The sequence below is a fragment of the Bufo bufo genome, chromosome 4 (assembly GCF_905171765.1).
Source record: "Bufo bufo chromosome 4, aBufBuf1.1, whole genome shotgun sequence".
Taxonomy (NCBI): domain Eukaryota; kingdom Metazoa; phylum Chordata; class Amphibia; order Anura; family Bufonidae; genus Bufo; species Bufo bufo.
The window spans coordinates 420,677,100-420,695,860 of record NC_053392.1 but is presented as its reverse complement, the minus strand read 5'-3'; the positions used below and the strand labels follow the sequence as shown (position 1 = coordinate 420,695,860).

Sequence of the window (18,761 nt, the reverse complement as noted above, 5' to 3'; positions counted from 1 at the left end):
TCTGAGGGCCAGAAAATTCAAAATGGAAACGATCAGGTCAGCAATCTATCTTTTATCTCCAGGATGCCATATGGCGGTTCTGGATTTAAAGGATGCCTACCATCATATCCCGGATACATCCAGACCACCAGAGATTCCTCAGGGTGGCTGTAAAAACCAATTCCGGTGTTCTTCGACTTCAGTTCCAGGCACTTCCCTTTGGCCTCTCTATGGCGCCTTGGATCTTTACCAAGGTAGTGGCGGAGATGTCTTCCTTCATCAGAAAGGAGAACATCACGTTCATGCCTTACCTGGACGATTTTCTGGTGGAGATGTGTGTCAGGGCACTGAATCGAGTGATGGATGTTCTTCAGTCCCTAGGATGGTTATTGAACTTCCAGAAGTCCAGGATGCAGCCATCAACAAGTCAGGTTTTCTTGGGCCTGGTATTGGATTCCAGACAGGAGAGAACATTCCTCACAGTGGAGAAAGTTGCCGTCGTTCAGGAGGTAGTTCAGAGGGTTCAGTCAGGAGAGGCCCTGTCCATAAGGAAAGCTATGTCCCTGTTGGGAGTTCTGACATCCTGTATGCCAGCAGTTCAGTGGGCTCAAAGACACTCTCGGCAACTACAAGGAGAGATCCTGGCTGCCACAAAACGGTCAGGGACGTCCCTGGAGTCGATCACAAAGGTAACAGATCTAACGCTTTCATCCCTGAACTGGTGGAAGGAAGCAGAGAATTTGACTCAGGGAGTTCCCTGGTCCTTTCCGGTACCAGTAGTAGTAACTACAGACGCCAGCCCCTGGGGATGGGGAGCTCATGTGGAGGATCTGATTTTTCAGGGGGAGTGGTCCCACGGCCAGAGACTTTTTTCTTCAAATCTGAAAAAGAGCTACGAGCGGTCTTACTAGCTTTGAGAGCAGCTCTACCAATGATCCAGAACAGGCATGTGATAGGTCTCTACACCTTTCGGCGTGGAATTTGAAAGGTAATTTTTAGCCAGTCAGGGATTTTCGAAGGAAGTCATTTCCACTCTAATGAAAAGTAGGAAAGAGGTGACGAACGTTATCTATGCACGAGTCTGGAGAAAGTTCCTGTCCTTTATAGGCATAGAAAGAGTTTCTTGGCCGTTAGAATTCTCGGTGGTTCAGGTGTTTAGAATTCCTCCAGAGAGGGTTAGCAATGAGTACACTGAAAGTGCAGGTGTCAGCATTGTCAGTCTTAGGCTGGGTTCACACGGGCATGTCCGGATTAGGTCCGGATGCGTCCCGGTGTATTGCGGCAAACCCGCGCGAGTAGGAATGCAATTGCAGTCAGTTTTGACTGCGATTGCGTTCCGATGTTTAGTTTTTATCGCGCGGGTGCAATGTTTTTTGCACGCACGTGATAAAAAACCGACTGTGGTACCCAGACCCGAACTTCTTCACAGAAGTTCAGGTTTGGGTTAGTTGTAGTGTAGATTGTATTATTTTCCCTTATAACATGGAATACAGAATGCTTAGTAGGTGATCAATTGAGGGTTAAAAAAACATAAAAAAATTAACTCACCTTCTCCTCTTGTCCGCGTAGTTCCCGGTTTCTTCTTTACTTCTTTAATGATGAACTACAGGCTAGGACCTGTGGTGACGTCAGATCACATGCTCCAATCACATGGTCCATCACCACGGTGATGGACCATGTGATTGGAGCATGTGATCTGACGTCACCAAAGGTCCTTTAGCCGACAGCTCATCAGAAGAGACCGGGAACTACGCGATCAAGAGGAGAAGGTGAGTTAATTTGTTTATTTTTTTTAACCCCTCCAGCGCTATTTTAGTATGCATTCTGTATTCAGAATGCTATTATTTTCCCTTATAACCATGTTATAAGGGAAAATAATACAGTGAATAGACTGTCACCTAGCAACCATGCATGAAAATCGCACCGCATCTGCACTTACTTGCGGATGCTTGCGATTTTCACGCAACCCCATTCACTTCTATGGGGCCTGCGTTGCGTGAAAAACGCAGAATATAGAGCATGCTGCGATTTTCACGCAACGCACAAGTGATGCGTGAAAATCATCGCTCATCTGAACAGCCCCATTGAAATGAATGGGTCCGGATGCAATGCGTTCACCTACCGCATTGCACCCGCGCGGCAATCTCGCCCGTGTGAATGCAGCCTTAGGGAGAAGGAGTTTATCCATGGACCCATGGGTCGTTAGGTTTTTTAAGGCAGTTGACAGAGTTACGCCAGTGAAGGGCTCCAGATTTCCTCCCTGGGATCTTAACTTGGTATTGAATGCCTTAACCAAACATCCGTTTGAGCCACTAGATTCTTGCTCAGTTAAATTGCTTACCCTTAGGCCTCCTGCACACGAACGTATTTTTTTGCGGTCCGCAAAAACAGGTCCCGTTTTTCCGTGATCCGTGACCGTTTTTTCGTCCGTGGGTCTTCCTTGATTTTTGGAGGGTCCATGGACATGAAAAAAAAGTCGTTTTGGTGTCCGGCTGGCCGTGCGGAGCCAAACGGATCCGTCCTGAATTACAATGCAAGTCAATGGGGACGGATCCATTTGACGTTGACACAATATGGTGCCATTTCAAACGGATCCGTCCCCATTGACTTTCAATGTAAAGTCTGGAGTCCCTTTTATACCATCGGATCGGAGTTTTCTCCAATCCGATGGTATATTTTAACTTGAAGCGTCCCCATCACCATGGGAACGCCTCTATGTTAGAATATACTGTCGGATATGAGTTAGATCGTGAAACCTCATTTCCGACAGTATATTCTAACACAGAGGCGTTCCCATGGTGATGGGGACGCTTCTAGTTAGAATATACTACAAACTGTGTACATGATTGCCCCCTGCTGCCTAGCAGCATCCGATCTCTTACAGGGGGCCGTGATCAGCACAATTAACCCCTCAAGTGCCGCACCTGAAGGGGTTAATTGTACTATCATATCCCCCTGTAAGAGATCAGGGCTGCCAGGCAGCAGGGGGCAGACCCCCCCCCTCCCCAGTTTGAATATCATTGGTGGCCAGTGCGCCCCCCCCCCCCTTCCTCCCTCTATTGTAATAATTCGTTGGTGGCACAGTGTGCGCCCCCCCGCCCCCCCCTTCCTCCCTCTATTGTAATAAATCGTTGGTGGCACAGTGTGCGCCCCCCCCCCCTTCCTCCCTCTATTGTAATAAATCGTTGGTGGCACAGTGTGCGCCCCCCATCGCCCCCCCCTCCCTCTATAGCATTAATAACATTGGTGGCCAGTGTGCGGCCTCCCATCTCTCCCCCCCCCCCTTCCCGATCATTGGTGGCAGCGGGTTACTAGCAATAGTACAATAGTAAAAGATTCATACTTACCTGGGAGCTGCGATGTCTGTGTCCGGCCGGGAGCTCCTCCTACTGGTAAGTGACAGTTCATTTAGCAATGCGCCGCACAGACCTGAGGCTGTCACTTACCAGTAGGTGGAGCTCCCGGCCGGACACGAACATCGCAGCAGCAGGTAAGTATGAATCTTCTACTATTGTACTATTGCTAAGTAACCATGGCAACCAGGACTGTAGTAGCGTCCTGGTTGCCATGGTTACCGATCGGAGCCCCAGCGATTAAACTGAGACTCCGATCGGAACTCCGCTGCCACCAATGATGGGGGGGGGGGAAGATGGGAGGCCGCACACTGGCCACCAATGTTGTTAATGCTATAGAGGGAGGGGGGGCCGATGGGGGGCGCACACTGTGCCACCAACGATTTATTACAATAGAGGGAGGGAGGGGGGGGGTGCGCACACTGTGCCACCAACGAATTATTACAATAGAGGGAGGGGGGGGGCCGCACTGGCCATCAATGATATTCAAACTGGGGAGGGGGGGGAGGGTCTGCCCCCTGCTGCCTGGCAGCCCTGATCTCTTACAGGGGGATATGATAGAACAATTAACCCTTTCAGGTGCCGCACCTGAAGGGGTTAATTGTGCTGATCACGGCCCCCTGTAAGAGATCGGGTGCTGCCAGGCAGCAGGGGGCAGTCTTGTACACAGTTTGTAGTGTATTCTAACTAGAAGCGTCCCCATCACCATGGGAACGCTTCTGTGTTAGAATATACTGTCGGTTCTGAGTTTTCACGAAGTGAAAACTCAGCTTTGAAAAAGCTTTATGCAGACGGATCTTCGGATCCGTCTGTATAAAAACTAACCTACGGCCACGGATCACGGACACGGATGCCAATCTTGTGTGCATCCGTGTTCTTTCACGGACCCATTGACTTGAATGGGTCCGTGAACCGTTGGCCGTAAAAAAAATAGGACAGGTCATATTTTTTTCACGGCCAGGAAACACGGATCACGGATGCGGCTGCAAAACGGTGCATTTTCCGTTTTTTCCACGGACCCATTGAAAGTCAATGGGTCCGCGAAAAAAAACGGAAAACGGCACAACGGCCACGGGTGCACACAACGGTCGTGTGCAGGAGGCCTTAAGCTGGTTTTGTTGGTAGCCTTAACATCAGCCAGGAGGGTTGGGGAGATTCAAGCCCTCTCCATTAACCCCCCTTTTATGTCTGTCAGAGAGGATAGCGTAGTACTGAGACCAGATCCCGGTTTTATGCCAAAAGTCCCTTCTAGGTCAAATAGGGCTCAGCAGGTAGTTCTTCCAGCTTTCTTTTCAGAACCGAAAGATGACAGAGAGAAGGAGCTGCATTCCCTTGATGTCAAGAGGTGTATTTTGCAGTATCTGAAAGTAACTAAAGATTGGAGAAAATCTTCTGCCTTATTTGTACTATTCGGTGGGGTTAGGAAAGGTAATACGGCCTCTAAGGCGTCTTATCGCCCGCTGGATCAGAGAAGCTATATCCCTGGCGTATTTAGTATGTGGTGTTTCTCCTCCTGTTTCTGTGAGGGCTCACTCCACGAGGGCGGTGTCCACTTCCTGGGCGGAGAGGGCCAGCGTATCCATTGAACAGATTTGTCGGGCAGCCACCTGGTCTTCTCCGTCCACTTTCTATAAGCACTATAGGCTTCAGCTTGATTCTATTTCTGACCTACTCTTTGGCACAAGGGTCTTGAGTTCTGTCACCCACCCTGAGGATGATCTCTGAAATCTCTCTCTAAGGTGCTGTCGTGGGGAGGGGAAAAATTATGATTACACTTACCGGTAATCGGATTTTTCTGACCCCACGACAGCACCTCTTTATTCCCTCCCTCTTGCTGTGGGGCTGTGTGTTCACGAGTGTCGCAAAAAAAAAAAAAATTGTATATATGTATTTAAACTAACGTAAAGGGGAGTCCCTCTCATGCTCTGGAAACTCACTGAGGTGGGAGAGTGGCTCCACCTTTTTATGCTGCAGGTTTCCTGTCCTGGGGGAGGAGCCATCTCTCTAAGGTGCTGTCGTGGGGTCAGGAAAATCCGATTACCGGTAAGTGTAATCATCATTTTTTTTTCTTTTTTTTTTTGTCCGTGTCACAATGGCACCTGAGGATTAATATCTGTGATCGGCAGTATGGTCAGTCACAGACATTAGCGCTGGGTCTCTGCTGTTTAAAACAGCAGAATCCCTCTGACTACGGTTGCCAATGCCGCAGGCGCCATTTATATATATATATATATATATATGTGTGTGTGTAGGCGCTGTTGTGTATATGTGTGTTATATAAGGAGCCTTCTTTCTGGGCTGGAGTGGAAGGAGAAGCGCTTAAGTTTGTATTTAGCTCAGCCTGTCCTCCAGGGTTGCCCCGATATACTTTAGTCATACGGAACTATGTGGCACTTATTTAATCCCTTAGTGACCACCCATACGCCTTTTTACAGCGGTCACTAAGGGGCCTTACGCCTGATACAGGCGTAGAAAATGATTAATGAGATGGTCCTGTCGACCCCTCCCATGCCACGCCTGCTTTCTTTTAGACCTAGACCGCAATTTGCACCTTAAAGAGGACCTTTCACTAGATTAAGAAATCGAAACTATATATACAGACATGGAGAGCGGCGCCCAGGGATCCCCCTGCACTTACTATTATCCCTGGGCGCCGCTCCGATCGCCCGGTATAGCCTCCAGTATCTTCACATGTTAGGCTCCACCCAGTGGAACCTGCCTGCGTCTCTTTCTCCCATGCTGTAGCGCTGACCAATCGCAGCGCTCAGCTCATAGCCTGAGAGAAAAAAAACCTCTCAGGGTTGAGCTGAGCGCTGCGATTGGCCATCGCTACAGCATGGGAGAAGGAGACGCCGGCAGGTTCCACTGGGTGGAGCCTAACATGTGAAGATACCGGAGGCTATACCGGGCGAACGGAGCGGCGCCCAGGGATAATAGTAAGTGCAGGGGGATCCCTGGGCGCCGCTCTCCATGTCAGCATACTTAGTTTAGATTTTTTAATCTAGTGAAAGGTCCTCTTTAAATGCGCCTAATATAGGCATATTTCAGCTTAATAAATGACCCCCTACACTTTTAGGATAGAATACAGGCCATGAATCAGCGTGCAGTGCAGGATGTCTCTATATGGTTATACAGAGGTACATCATGTATATAATGTGCATGAGCCGTTACGGTATATACATGACAATTCTATGACAGCCAAGCACAGGATAATAAAAACAGACAATGGACTATTGGAATGGAGAACATGCACAAAGACAGGAGAAAGGGGACGATGTAAGTAAAGAAAAGTGGTGAAAGAAATAAGGTGAAGTAAGGGATGGCAATATTCATGCTGGTTATCACTGGTATAACCATAACAGACAATTGATATAATGCCTATAGTACTACATGTATAATGCCTATAGCACTAAAACCATACTTCCTTGTTTATGGAAGATTCTGTTACATCCAGTTTTAAAGGGAACCTGTCACCGGGATTTTGTGTATAGAGCTGAGGACATGGGTTGCTAGATAGCCGCTAGCACATCCGCAATAGCCAGTCCCCATAGCTCTGTGTACTTTTATTGTTTAAAAAAAACTATTTGATAGTATGCAAATTAACCTGAGATGTGTCCTGTACATCAGATGAGTCCAGCGTGAAGGAGCCCAGCACCGCCCTGCATCCTCAGAATCTCCTCCTTGTCCCCGAAGTCAGAAAACTAGAGCGCCGCGCAGTGTCGTCATAGTGTTTCTTCCCTGTGCTGGCTTCAGCCTCCGGGAAGGAACTGCGCTTGCGCTAGCTCGCTCATCACGAAATTATGGTGCTCCTTCACGCTGGACTCATCTCAGGGACAGGACACATCTCAGGTTAATTTGCATATGTATCAAATCATTTTTTTTACACAATAAAAGCACACAGAGCTATGGGGACTGGGTATTGCAGATGTGCTAGCGACCATCTTGCAACCCATGTCTTCAGCTCTATACACCAAATCCCGGTGACAGGTTCTCTTTAAGTACAGTGTTGTAACTGACAGTCTTTTATCAAATATTGGAGAGAAAAAAGAACAGCTTATCCACATGAATATATAAATGCAGCATTCAGAATACATTTTTCACATGGAAAAGTAGGATAGAAATTGCTAATAATTTAGGAAAGTCTAATGTCTTTATTTTTTGTTTTATTAGATAGATGTCAACCTGGAGAAGGGAAATAATGGAGATTTATCTAAAGTGGCATTTTTAAAGCCAGTTTTGATCTAATTAATGGGGAAGTGTGATGTACACATTACTGCAGCGCCCAATGATTGACCGTCAGTAGTGATGTGCAAATTTGCAAATTTCCAAGTTTCAATTTCTCTACTTCTATAATACATAGTAATACCTCCAAAAGTAGTTATTACTTTACATTCCCCATATGTCTACTTCATGTTTGGATCATTTTGGGAATGATATTTTATTTTTTGGGGATGTTACAAGGCTTAGAAGTTTAGAAGCAAATCTTGAAATTTTTCAGAAATTTTCAAAAACCCAATTTTTAGGGACCAGTTCAGGTCTGAAGTCACTTTGCGAGGCTTACATAATAGAAACCACCCAAAAATGACCCCATTCTATAAACTACACCCCTCACGGTATTCTAAACTGATTTTACAAACTTTGTTAACCCTTTAGGTGTTCCACAAGAATGAATGGAAAATAGAGATTTCAAAATTTCACTTTTTTGGCAGATTTTCCATTTTAATAATTTTTTTTCCAGTTACAAAGCAAGGGTTAACAGCCAAACCAAACTCAATATTTATGGCCCTGATTCTGTAGTTTACAGAAACACCCCATATGTGGTCGTAAACCGCTGTACGGGCACACGGCAGGGCGCAGAAGGAAAGGAATGCTATACGGTTTTTGGAAGGCAGGTTTTGCTGGACTGGTTTTTTGACACCATGTCCCATTTGAAGCCCCCCTGATGCACCCCTAGAGTAGAAACTCCATAAAAGTGACCCCATTTTAGAAACTACGGTATAGGGTGGCAGTATTGTTGGTACTAATTTAGGGTACATATGATTTTTGGTTGCTCTATATTACACTTTTTGTGAGGCAAGGTAACAAGAAATAGCTGTTTTGGCACGGTTTTTATTTTTTGTTATTTTAAACATTCATCTGACAGGTTAGATCATGTGTTATTTATATAGACCAGGTTGTCACGGATGCGGCGATACCTAATATGTATACTTTTTTATTTTTGTAAGTTTTACACAATGATTTCTTTTTTGAAACAAATAATATCATGTTTTAGTGTTTCCATAGTCTGAGAGCCATAATTTTTTCAGTTTTTGGGTTATCACCTTGGGTAGGGTATTATTTTTGCGGGATGAGATGACGGTTTTATTGGCACTATTTTGGGGTGCGTGTGACTTTTTGATCGCTAGCTATTAAACTTTTTGTGATGTAAGGTGACAAAAAATGGTTTATTTAGCACAGTTTTTATTTTAATTTTTTTTACGGTGTTCATCTGAGGGGTTAGGTGATGTGATATTTTTATAGAGCCGGTCGATATGGACGCGGCAATACCTAATATGTATACTTTTTTTTAATTTATGTAAGTTTTACACAATAATATCATTTTTGAAACAAAAATAAAATCATGTTTTAGTGTCTCCCTATTCTGAGAGCCATAGTTTTTTCAGTTTTTGGGCGAATATCTTAGCTAGGGTCTCTTTTTTTGCGGGATGAGATGACGGTTTGATTGGCACTATTTTGGGGTGCATATGACTTTTTGATCGCTTGCTATTACACTTTGTGTCATGTAACATGACAAAAACTTGTTTATTTAGCACAGTTTTTATTTTTTATTTTTTACGGTGTTCATCTGAGGGGTTAAGTCATGTGATATTTTTATAGAGCCGGTCGATACGGATGCGGCGATACCTAATATGTATACTTTTTTGTATTTATGTAAGTTTTACACAATAACAGCTTTTTTAAAACAAAAAAAAATGATGTTTTAGTGTCTCCATATTCTGAGCCATAGTTTTTTTTATTTTTTGGGCAATTGTCTCAGGTAGGGGGTCATTTTTTACAGGATGAGGTGACGTTTAGATTGGTGCTATTTTGGTGGGCAAACGCGTTTTTGATCGCTTGCTGTTGTACTTTTTGTGATGTAAAGTGACAAAAAAAAGGTTTATTTAGCACAGTTATTATTTTTATTTTTTTACGGTGTCCATCTGAGGGGTTAGGTCATGTGATATGTTTATAGAGCCGGTCAATACGGACGCGGCGATACCTAATATTTATACTTTATTTGGGGAAAATGACGTTTTTGTTAATTTTACTTGAAACTTTTAATTTTTTTTGGTGGGGGGGACTTTATTTTTTCAACTTTTTTTTTCACTTTATTTTTTGTCTCATTTTGGGACTTGAACTTTTGGGGGTCTAATCCTTTACAATGCATTCCAATACTTCTGTATTGGAATGCATTGGCTGTATGAGTAATACTGTGTGTATTACTCATACAGCTTCCGGCCTGTGAGATCCAGGGGGCTGGATCTCACAGGCTCGTCACCGGAAGGCAGCGCGATGCCTTCCTTAGGCATCGCGCTGCCTTCCATGCCATAGGGTCCCCCCTACAGCCGCATAGGGGCCCGATGGCACCGCCACACGCTGCCGCAAACCGCCGCCGGGGGGGGTCACGGGACCCTTCCCGGCGTTGTGACAGGATGCCCGCTGAATGATTTCAGCCATCCTGTTCCTATTAACCCCCGCCGTAATTTAGTTTTAAAGTTATGACGTACCGGTACGTCATGGGTCCTTAAGGACTCGGGAAACATGCCGTACCGGTACGTCATAAGTCCTTAAGGGGTTAAAACAAGTGAGTAAATATAAAGTTGCATGCAAGTGGCATAACTAGAGTGTTATGGGCCCCAGTGCAAACTTTGGATCGGGTCCCCCCCCCCTCCCCAATTTATAGTTATGTCCAGATATGTGCCCCTCACAGTAGTTATGTCCAGATATGTGCCCCCTCACAGTAGTTATGCCCAGATATGTGCCCCCTCACAGTGGTTATGCCAGATTATGTGCCACCTCACAGTAGTTTTGCCCAGATATATGCCCCCTCACAGTAGTTATGACCAGATATGTGCCCCCCTCACAGTAGTTATGCCCCGATATGTGCCCCTCACAGTAGTTATGTCCAGATATGTGCCCCCTCACAGTAGTTATGACCAGATATATGCCCCCTCACAGTAGTTATGACCAGATATGTGCCCCCTCACAGTGGTTATGCCAGATTATGTGCCCCTCACAGTAGTTATGCCCAGATATATGCCCAGATATGTGCCCCTCACACTAGTTATGAACAGATATGTGCCCCTCACACTAGTTATGAACAGATATGTGCCCCCTCACACTAGTTATGGCCAGATATGTGCCCCCTCACACTAGTTATGGCCAGATATGTGCCCCCTCACAGTATTTATGGCCAGATATGTGCCCCCTCACAGTATTTATGGCCAGATATTTGCCCCCTCACTGTAGTTATGGCCAGATATGTGCCCCCTCACAGTAGTTATGCCAGATTATGTGCCGCCCCTGATGCCAGATTGTGTGCCGCACAAGTGGGATGCCCCACTGTGGATAGCATTGTGGGTGATAATGAGCTGTTTAAATTGAATCCTGTACTGTATGGGCAACCAGTGCAATGACTGGCACAGGGTCATTGCATAGTTTATAAGATTGGTAAAAAAAAAAAAAGGCATGCATCCATTAAGTTCAGCCTATTATCCTGCAAATCCAGAGAAAGGCAAAAAAAAAACACCCATGAGGTAGAGGCTAATTTTTCTCCTCTTAGGGGGAAAGAATTCCTTTCTGACTCCACTCCGACAATCAGAATAACTCCCTGTATAAAAGACCCTTTTTCAGAAATCTAGTAACTATAATCTGTAATACTATTACACTTCAGAAATACATCTAGGTCCCTCTTGAACTCTTTTAGTGAATTCACCATCACCACCTCCTCAGGCAGAGAGTTCCATAGTCTCACTGCTCTTACCGTAAAGAATTCTCTTCTATGTTTGTGTACAAACCTTCTTTCCTCCAGACACAGAGGATGTCCCCTCGTCACAGTCACAATTCTGGGGATAAATAGATGATGGGAGAGATCTCTGTACTGACCCCTGATATATTTATTCATAGTTATTAGATCTCCCCTCACTCATCTTTTTTATAAACTAAATAGTCCTAATTTTGCTATTTTCTTCTGGGTACTGTAGTCCCATTCTGATTTCAGTTTAAATCTGATTTAAAGAAGACCTGCCATTACCTTTTAGGAGGAATGGGCAACTGCAGAGAGGTCTATATTTTGTTTTCGGAAATGCTGTAAATATGCAAATCATGGAGAAAGTAAGGGGTAAAGGAAAGTGGGAAGATAAATCTTCAAGCAGAGATGTGTATCCCAAATTGTGAAGACTTCTATTTGCAGTGGGTGACAAAATAACAAGGTATAATTTGTGAGCTCTGTGTTATATGTCAACTTTGCAAACCTAATCAATATGGAACATCTGTTTTTCAGTTTGTGATTTACATGCCTTTATCCTTTTTAAACATGTAAAAGAATTAATGTCTTTCTTATGACTATGTAATATTATTTTTATAGCTGACCTGGAAAACATGACATCCATAGAACGCATTGCATTTCTTCAGGAAAAGCTTCAAGAACTTCGGAAACACTATCTGTTATTAAAATCTGAAGTTGCTTCGATTGATAGAAGAAGAAAGCACTCAAAGAAGAAAGAACGGGAAAGTATGTTTCTCTTTAATATCAGCAACTATTATCAGATATGGCCAAAACAGCCCATCAATATCTGATTGGCAGGGGTCTGACACCCTGTACCCCTCGCCAATCAGCTGTTCTGCAGTCACTCCAGTGCTGAAACCTCACAGCAACTTCAATTGTGTAGTGGATAAAGATGGTTACTACACTGCTGCTCCCATTGAAGTGAATGGGCGCAGTGCTGAAGCTGCCAGCTCTGTCCACTAAACAACAGACTAAGGCCTCATGCACACGGCCGTGTTCCGCGGCCGAGAGCGGTCCGTGGTAACGCGGCCTGGATTCCTGTTGAGCGCAGGAGCGCACGGCGTCATTGGTTGCTATGACGCCGTGTGCTTCATGCCGCCGCTGCACTACAGTAATACACTATACGAGTGTATTACTGTAGTGCAGCGGCGGCATGAAGCGCACGGCGTCATAGCAACCAATGGCGCCGTGCGCTCCTGCACTCAACAGGAATCCAGGCCGCGTTACCACGGACCGCTCTCTGCCGTGGAACACGGCTATGTGCATGAGGCCTTAATGTGTGCTTCTGGTGCTGAAGAGGCTCCAGAACAGCTGATCTGCATGGGTGTCAGACCCCTGCCAATTAGATATTAAAGGGCTGTCCTCAGGGCAGTCCATCAATATTAAAAACCTGGAAAACCCCTTTAAGATCTCAATAAATGGTGCCATCTGATGCCTGGTTCAATAGAAACCACTGCATGTGAAAGGTTAAACAGAGGTGGGGGCCCTCTCTGCCTTCCTCCTGGCACTTACCCACAATGCAATTGTGTAGAGCCGAAGGGTTGTTTTTGGAAGCTGGAGACTTCTAAAGGCTCCCTGGCCTGCCATGCTTCCTATACTATTACACCCTGTCCCCGTCAGGGTGTAGAATGCCGGCAAAATTGCTATTCAGAGTGATACAGAAGTTTTGTTGTGAATAGTAGAAGGTTCAAGTTTCCTAAGCGGACTAAAGAAAAAGTAAACATTAAAAAAATATATATATATTTAACTCCTTAAGGACACAGCCTTATTTCACCTTTTTTGCAAATCTGACCAGTGTCACTTTAAGTGGTGATAACTTTAAAACGCTTTTACTTATCCAGGCCATTCTGAGATTGTTTTTTCGTCACATATTGTACTTCATGACACTGGTAAAATGTCACTTTTATTTATTAAAAAAATACCAAATTTGCCAAAAATTTTGAAAAATTAGCAAATTTCCAAGTTTCAATTTCTCTACTTCTATAATACATAGCAATACCTACAAAAATTGTTATTAATTTACATTCCCCATATGTCTACTTCATGTTAGGATCATTTTGGGAATGACATTTTATTTTTGGGGGACGTTACAAGGCTTAGAAGTTTAGAAGTAAATCTTGAAGTTTCTCAGAAATTTTCAAAAACCAACTTTTTAAGGACCAGTTCAGGTCTGAAGTCACTTTCTGAGGCTTACATAATAGAAACCACCCAAAAATGACCTCATTATAGAAACTACACCCCTCAAGGTATTCAAAACTGATTTTACAAACGTCGTTAACCCTTTAGGTGTTCCACAAGAATGAATGGAAAATAGAGATACAATTTCAAAACTTCTCTTTTTTGGCAGATTTTCCATTTTAATATTTTTTTTCCAGTTACAAAGCAAGGGTTAACAGCCAAACCAAACTCAATATTTATGGCGCTGATCCTGTAGTTTACAGAAACACCCCATATGTGGTCGTAAACTGCTGTACGGGCACGCGGCAGGGCGCAGAAGGAAAGGAATGCCATATACGGTTTTTGGAAGGCAGATTTTGCTGGACTGTTTTTTTTTTTACACCATGTCCCATTTGAAGCCCCCCTGATGCACCCCTAGAGTAGAAACTCCATAAAAGTGACCCCATCTAAGAAACTACTCCCCTCAAGGTATTCAAAACTGATTTTATAAACGTCGTTAACCCTTTAGGTGTTCCACAAGAATGAATGGAGAATAGAGATACAATTTCAAAATTTCACTTTTTTGGCAGATTTTCCATTTTAATATTTTTTTTCCAGTTACAAAGCAAGGGTTAACAGCCAAACAAAACTCAATATTTATGGCGCTAATTCTGTAGTTTACAGAAACACTCCATATGTGGTCGTAAACTGCTGTACGGGCACACGGCAGGGCGCAGAAGGAAAGGAATGCCATACGGTTTTTGGAAGGCACATTTTGCTGGACTGGTTTTTTGACACCATGTCCCATTTGAAGCCCCCCTGATGCACCCCTAGAGTAGAAACTCCAAAAAAGTGACCTCATTTTAGAAACTACGGGATAGGGTGGAAGTTTTGTTGGTACTAGTTTGGTACTAGTTTAGGGTACATATGATTTTTGGTTGCAAGGTAACAAGAAATAGCTGTTTTGGCACCTTTTTTTTTTGTTATTTACAACATTCATCTGACAGGTTAGATCATGTGGTATTTTTGTAGAGCAGGTTGTTAAGGACGCGACGATACCTAATATGTATACAATTTTTTTTCTTTTTGTAAGTTTTACACAATGATTTCATTTTTGAAACAAAAAAAATCAGTGATTTAGTGTCTCCATAGTCTGAGAGCCATAGTTTTTTCAGTTTTTAGGTGATTATCTTAGGTAGGGTCTCATTTTTTGCGGGATGAGATGACAGTTTGATTGGCACTATTTTGGGGTGCGTATGACTTTTTGATCGCTTGCTATTACACTTTTTGTGATGTAAGGTGACAAATAATGCCTTTTTTTACACCATTTATTATTTTTTTTTTACGGTGTTCATCTGAGGGGTTAGGTAATGTGATATTTTCATAGAGCCGGTCGATACGGACGCGGCGATACCTAATATGTATACTTTTTATTTAATTTATGTAAGTTTTACACAATGATTTCATTTTTGAAACAAAAAAAAATCATGTTTTAGTGTCTCCATAGTCTGAGAGCCATAGATTTTTCAGTCTTTGGGCGATTATCTTGGGTAGGGTATGATTTTTGCGGGATGAGATGACTGTTTGATTGGCACCATTTTGGGGTGCGTATGACTTTTTGATCGCTTGCTATTACACTTTTTGTGATGTAAGGTGACAAAAATGGCTTTTTTTTTACACCGTTTTTATTTTTAATGGTGTTCACCTGAGGGGTTAGTCATGCTCTATTTTTATAGAGCCGGTCGATACGGATGCGGCGATACCTAATATGTATACTTTTTTTAAATTTACTTAAGTTTTACACAGTAACAGCTTTTTTAAAACAAAAGAAATTATGTTTTAGTGTCTCCATATTCTGAGCTATAGTTTTTTTATTTTTTGGGCCATTGTCTTAGGTAGGGTCTCATTTTTTGTGGGATGAGGTGACGGTTAGATTGGTTCTATTTTGGTGGGCAAACGCCTTTTTGATCGCTTACTGTTGTACTTTTTGTGATTTAAGGTGACAAAAAAATGATTTATTTAGCACAGTTTTTATTTTTTACGGTGTTCATCTGAGGGGTTAGGTCATGTGATATGTTTATAGAGCCGGTCGATACGGACGTGGCGATACCTAATATGTCTACTTTTTTTTTTCCCCCTATAGTTTACCAAATTTTTTTTTTACTTTATTTGGGGGAAATGACGTTTTTGTTTATTTTTACTTGAAACTTAATTTTTTTGGGGGGGGGAAACTTTATTTTTCAACTTTTTTTTTACTTTATCTTTTGTCCCACTTTGGGATTTCAACTTTTGGGGGTCTAATCCCTTTTACAATGCATTCCAATACTTCTGTATTGGAATGCATTGGCTGTATGAGTAATACTGTGTGTATTACTCATACAGCTTCCGGCCTGTGAGATCCAGGGGGCTGGATCTCACAGGCTTGTCACCGGAAGGCAGCGCCGATGACTAAGGAAGGCATCGCGCTGCCTTCCATGCCATCAGGTCCCCCCTACAGCCGCATGGGGACCCGATGGCACCGCCGCCAGCCGCCGCAACAGTGAAAAGCTGCAAACCGCAGGTCTGAATTGACGCGGGACCCCCCCTCGCATTTAGCCAAGGTGCCTGCTCAAGCGGCGAGCGGCGGTGAACGGAAATACACAGGGCGTACAGGTACGCCCTGTGTCCTTAAGCACCAGGACATCAGGGCGTACCTGTACACCCTGTGTCTGTAACAGGTTAAACAAAATTTAAAATGAAAAATAAATTCTCATATAAAATGTAATAAAAAGTTAAAAGAAAAGTGTTACTTTTTTTTTAACAGTAGTAAAATAAATAAAATAAAAAGCTACGTAAAATTGGTATTGCTGTTATCATACAGACCCGCAGAATAACGTGGGCAGCATGATGGCTCAGTGATTAGCAACCCGACCAAGGACATCTGCATGGAGTCTGTATGTTCTCCCTGTGTTTGTGTGGGTTTCCTCCCACATTCCAAAGACATAATGATAGGGACTTAGGCTACTTTCACACTTGCGTTCGGGGTTCCGCTTGTGAGTTCCGTTTGAAGGCTCTCACAAGCGGCCCCGAACGCATCCGTACAGCCCCAATGCATTCTGAGTGGATGCGGATCCGCTCAGAATGCATCAGTTTGGCACCGTTTGGCCTCCGTTCCGCTCAGCAGGCGGACACCCGAATGCAGCTTGCAGCGTTTTCAAGCCAAACGGATCCGTCCAGACTTACAATGCAAGTCAATGGGGACGGATCTGTTTGACGTTGACACAATATGGTGCAATTGCAAACGGATCCGTCCCCCATTGACTTTCTATGTAAAGTCAGATATACCATCAGATCTGAGTTTTCTCCAATCGGATGGTATATTTTAACTTGAAGCGTCCCCATCACCATGGGAACGCCTCTATGTTAGAATATACCATCGGATTTGAGTTAGATCGTGAAACTCAGATCCGACAGTAAATTCTAACACAGAGGCGTTCCCATGGTGATGGTGACGCTTCAAGTTAGAATATACAAAAAAAAAATGTGTACATGACTGCCCCCTGCTGCCTGGCAGGTGCTGCCAGGCAGCAGGGGGCAGAGCCCCTCCTCCCCCCCTCCCTCCCTTCCTCCCTCCCGCATTGCTTATAGCACAGACCTTTCACTTACCAGTAGGAGGAGCGCCCGGCCGGTCACAGACATCGCAGGTAAGTATAATGCTTCTAAAATTGCTAAGTAACCATGGCAGCCAGGACTGCAGTAGTGTCCTGGTTGCCATGGTTATCGATCGGAGTCCCAGCGATTAAACTGGGACTCCGATCGGAACTCTCCGCTGCCACCAATGATGGGGGTCGGTCATTTTAATTAAGGGGGGGAGGGGGGCCGGCCGCACTGGCCACCAATGAGTTAAAAACGGGGGGGGGGGGGCAGCTGCACTGGCCACCAATGAGTTAAAAACAGGGCGACTTCCGGTTCCGGCGCTCACATGGATAGCCGCTAGTTACAGGAGCTCCGCTTTACCGGCCCGTAATTCATTGAGCCGCCGCATATCGGGACTGTAAAGTGCCCATACATACCCCTTGAAGTGTTGGGGTCATCCCATGGAGAAATATTTGGTCAGAGGCGGCTCTCAGAACGAGCTTTTATCATCACTCCCGCCAGGAGAGGAACCGAGAATCCGAGGCAAGATGGCGCCGACGCAGGATAAACGCCAAAGATTTACTAGATCGACTTCTCAGTCCACACAGAGGAGCGCTGAGGCTTCTTGTTCGGAAGAGGAGGAGGTGGACTGCGGTCCAGGGCCGAACGAAGAGTTAACTTCCTCATGTGAAACGATGGCCATAGAAGTAGCCAAACTCCTGGCACCGGATATCAAGGCTTCACTGGAGGCCAAGGCTTCACTGGAGGCCTTACAGCAGTTACAGACTGAAGTGACGCAGCATACCTCCCAGATCGTCGAAGTACAACAGAGGGTGATGCTGGTCGAGGAGGAGCTGGAAAGAGCGCAAAGTAATATCAGCGATCTCCTACACAGCAACCAGTACTTAAAGGAGAAGGTCGATGATCTGGAGAATCGCTCCCGGAGGAGCAACTTAAGAATAATAGGATTGCCAGAATCGATTCCCCCGAACCAGTTGGCAGCCATTTGTGAAGTCGAGATCCCGCAAGCACTGGGGCTGAGAGGTACATTTACAGTGGAAAGGGCGCATCGCTTGGGACCGCTGATGTCGGCGGGGGGGCGCTCGGACAACATACGTCCTAGAGCGGCGATCGTTAAATACCTAAATTATGCCGCCAAAGAGGCCATATTGGCGAAATTCAGAAGAAACACGCAACCCCTACTGGTTCGGGGCAGAAAAGTTTTATTATTCAGCGACTACTCTGCTGAAGTAGCGAAACGAAGGAGGGAGTTCACTCAGATTTGTTCCTCACTGGCTCAGAATAAAGTCAAATTCGCCTTGTTGTACCCAGCGACGCTAAGACTCTTTCGTCAAGATGGAACGATTGACACCTTTCACTCCCCAGGTGAGGCGATGGAGGCATTGGAGTCTGATCCGTTGTTTTCGGACATGATTCCCCCACCTTCCCAGAGATCTGCAACATCGACCAGAGGAAGAGGATCCAGACAGAAGCAAGGACGTATGGCGTCCAGGCCTATGGGGTCGGAGGAGCAGGCGGTTAATTCTGGAGGAGAGCTGAGATCGTAAAGCGTTGATGTGGTTCTACAAGGCACCTTTGAAAGAACACGT

At 44.6% G+C, this 18,761-nt stretch overlaps 1 protein-coding gene across 1 annotated transcript in view; it reads left to right on the top strand.

Annotated features, from left to right (window-relative positions):
- Positions 1-18,761, top strand: part of ARID4B (AT-rich interaction domain 4B) — a 557,657-nt gene that overhangs the window by 510,710 nt on the left and 28,186 nt on the right. The window contains exon 23 of the mRNA XM_040429305.1: positions 11,959-12,105. Within this exon, the coding sequence (XP_040285239.1) occupies positions 11,959-12,105 (147 nt within the window). The remainder of the gene's footprint in view (positions 1-11,958; positions 12,106-18,761) is intronic.